Source organism: Wolffia australiana, chromosome 5 (genome assembly GCF_029677425.1).
Source record: "Wolffia australiana isolate 7733 chromosome 5, ASM2967742v1".
NCBI lineage: Eukaryota > Viridiplantae > Streptophyta > Magnoliopsida > Alismatales > Araceae > Wolffia > Wolffia australiana.
The window spans coordinates 4,538,252-4,540,345 of NC_135839.1; the positions used below are offsets into that span (position 1 = coordinate 4,538,252).

At 49.2% G+C, this 2,094-nt stretch overlaps 1 protein-coding gene across 1 annotated transcript; it reads right to left on the bottom strand.

The window, feature by feature from the left end:
• Positions 1 to 278: 278 nt before the first annotated feature.
• LOC144702975 (putative transcriptional regulator tpeD) lies at positions 279 to 1,657 on the bottom strand. Its single transcript, XM_078575016.1, has 2 exons — positions 890 to 1,657; positions 279 to 815 (listed from the first exon to the last, which is right to left on the bottom strand). The coding sequence occupies exons 1-2, from the start codon at positions 1,655 to 1,657 to the stop codon at positions 279 to 281; spliced, it is 1,305 nt and encodes a 434-aa protein (XP_078431142.1).
• Positions 1,658 to 2,094: the final 437 nt, after the last annotated feature.

The following is a 2,094-nucleotide window of genomic DNA, read 5'->3' on the forward strand; positions in this document are numbered from 1 at the left end:
ACTTTAACATCTTTGACTTCATGCTCTCACAAGCTCTGCGTATGGACGCAATCTGTCCGGCAGTCATCCTCCTCCCCGATGCAAAAATCGTGGCCATATCAAACTTCGACAGGATCGTGTCGACATGTCGCAACAACGCCTTCAGGATGCGGATCACTTCCACGACTCTAACTGTCTTTGAGCCACTCACATACTTTGTCGTCCGATTAAAGGGCCCTAAAATGTCGCGGAAGTCTGCCAACATGTCCCACTCCTCCCTTGAGATTCTGATGTCCTTGTCAGTCACCGACATGATCTGTATCGACGACTTCTCTCTTCTCCAATGCAGCATGCGACATGTCATGCGTACTGTTCCACCGCGTAAGGCAATCTAACAGCAGTTGGTTGTGATTCTTCCCCATGTCGTTGCAGGTCTTCACGTATTGTTGTCGTCGTTGTGTCGACGCTCGGATACTCGTCACTACTTGTCGAACACGGGCAATTGCATCCCCTAGGACGAGGCTACCATCATGGCTGACCATTTCCGCATGATTTGCCGCAGCCTCCCGCATGGCGTCCAAGTCATCTGTATCGGCATCATAACCCGGTTCATACGCTGCATCTGATGTGCTGCTGTCGGTAGTCTTTGGAGGATTTGTGGTCACCGATACATGTAATGACTGTAGTGCGGCCTGGACGATGATGTTCAACACGTGGGAAGTGCACGGGACATGTCGGTCCCGAGTGAACCGGTAGTTAATCGGCTTCAGTTCCTTTGAGAGCAGCCCTACCATCCGCTGGTTGCTTGACACATTGTCGGTAGTGATTGAACTAACCTGCATGGCAAAATTGTTAGTTTTTCAATACGTACGTACGAGCCAAAATTGAAGCCAGTTTATGAGCTGTCAACCTTCGTCTTCAAGCCGAAGTCGTCCAACGCTTGGAGGACTATTGCGCTCATATTCTCGCCGCTGTGTTTGCCGACTTGCTCACGATTAGCAAGTACACGTTCGCATAGTTCCCACCGATCGTCCACCCAGTGAACCATGATGCTGAGAAGACCACAGGAATTCTCGGCGGTCCATGCGTCAACCGCTAGGGACACACTAGGGACATCTGCGAATGACAACACAAGCTTCCCCTTCATGTTCACATATAGCTTACATGTCACATCTTTAATTGTCTTGGACCCTGGCGGGTCAACTGTCGTCTCAGCGGCGTACTTCCACATAATCTTGAACCCCATGTTGTCCACTATAGCCCACGAGGAGTTCGTGAGACAGACAAACTGTGCTATGATCTCCTTGGTTTTCTCCAGCGTCTTCTTGATGACACCGGCTTGCCCGTATGCCTCGGTTATGGTACGTTGATCTGGATTGATGCCCTTCATCTCATTGTATACTTTGCTATGAGTGCACTCCATATGCCTCCAAAAGATGTTTGTAGAACCGTCTTTTCGTCGCTTGAGCCGATTGCGCAATGGATCCACTCTTTGGTCGCGGCATAGTAGGCACGCCCACACGCCTGCGCCGATCTCGGTGAAGTACCGCAGTATTTCGGCCTTCCCTTTACGTTTGGGACGTGATGGCCCTACCACCGGTAGGGTCGTCTCTTGTACGTCCTCATCCGAGGACTCTACAGCCAGGTCAACGCACGCGTCGCCACTTGGAGTGCCCATTGCCGACTAGGTCCTAGAGAAACATGCGAAAGAAGTTGCAAGATATTCTTGTATAAAAATGGAAACTAACTACACGAGCACGTTTCAAAACCTCCACTTTAAAAAAAATATGTCCATTTCAATCAACAAATTCATTGATAAAATAAAGTTGGAAGGCCAATCCAATCGTCAGTAAAAGTACACAATTCGTGGTGGTTTTCTTAGCATGACGAAAGAGATATCACAATGGAAAAATAATAATGAGATATAAGGGTGAGCAGTGTGGACGAAGAGCGAGGGTCAGAGTTAAATTTAGTGAGGAAGAGGGTGAGAGAGCAAGAGAGAGTCGAGAGAAGGTGAGGGAAGAGGACAGAGTAGAGGGGAGGAGAGAAGAGAGTGACAGAGTGGACAGAGTGAGAGAGAGGGTGAGAGACCAAGAGAGAGTAGAGGGGAGGAGA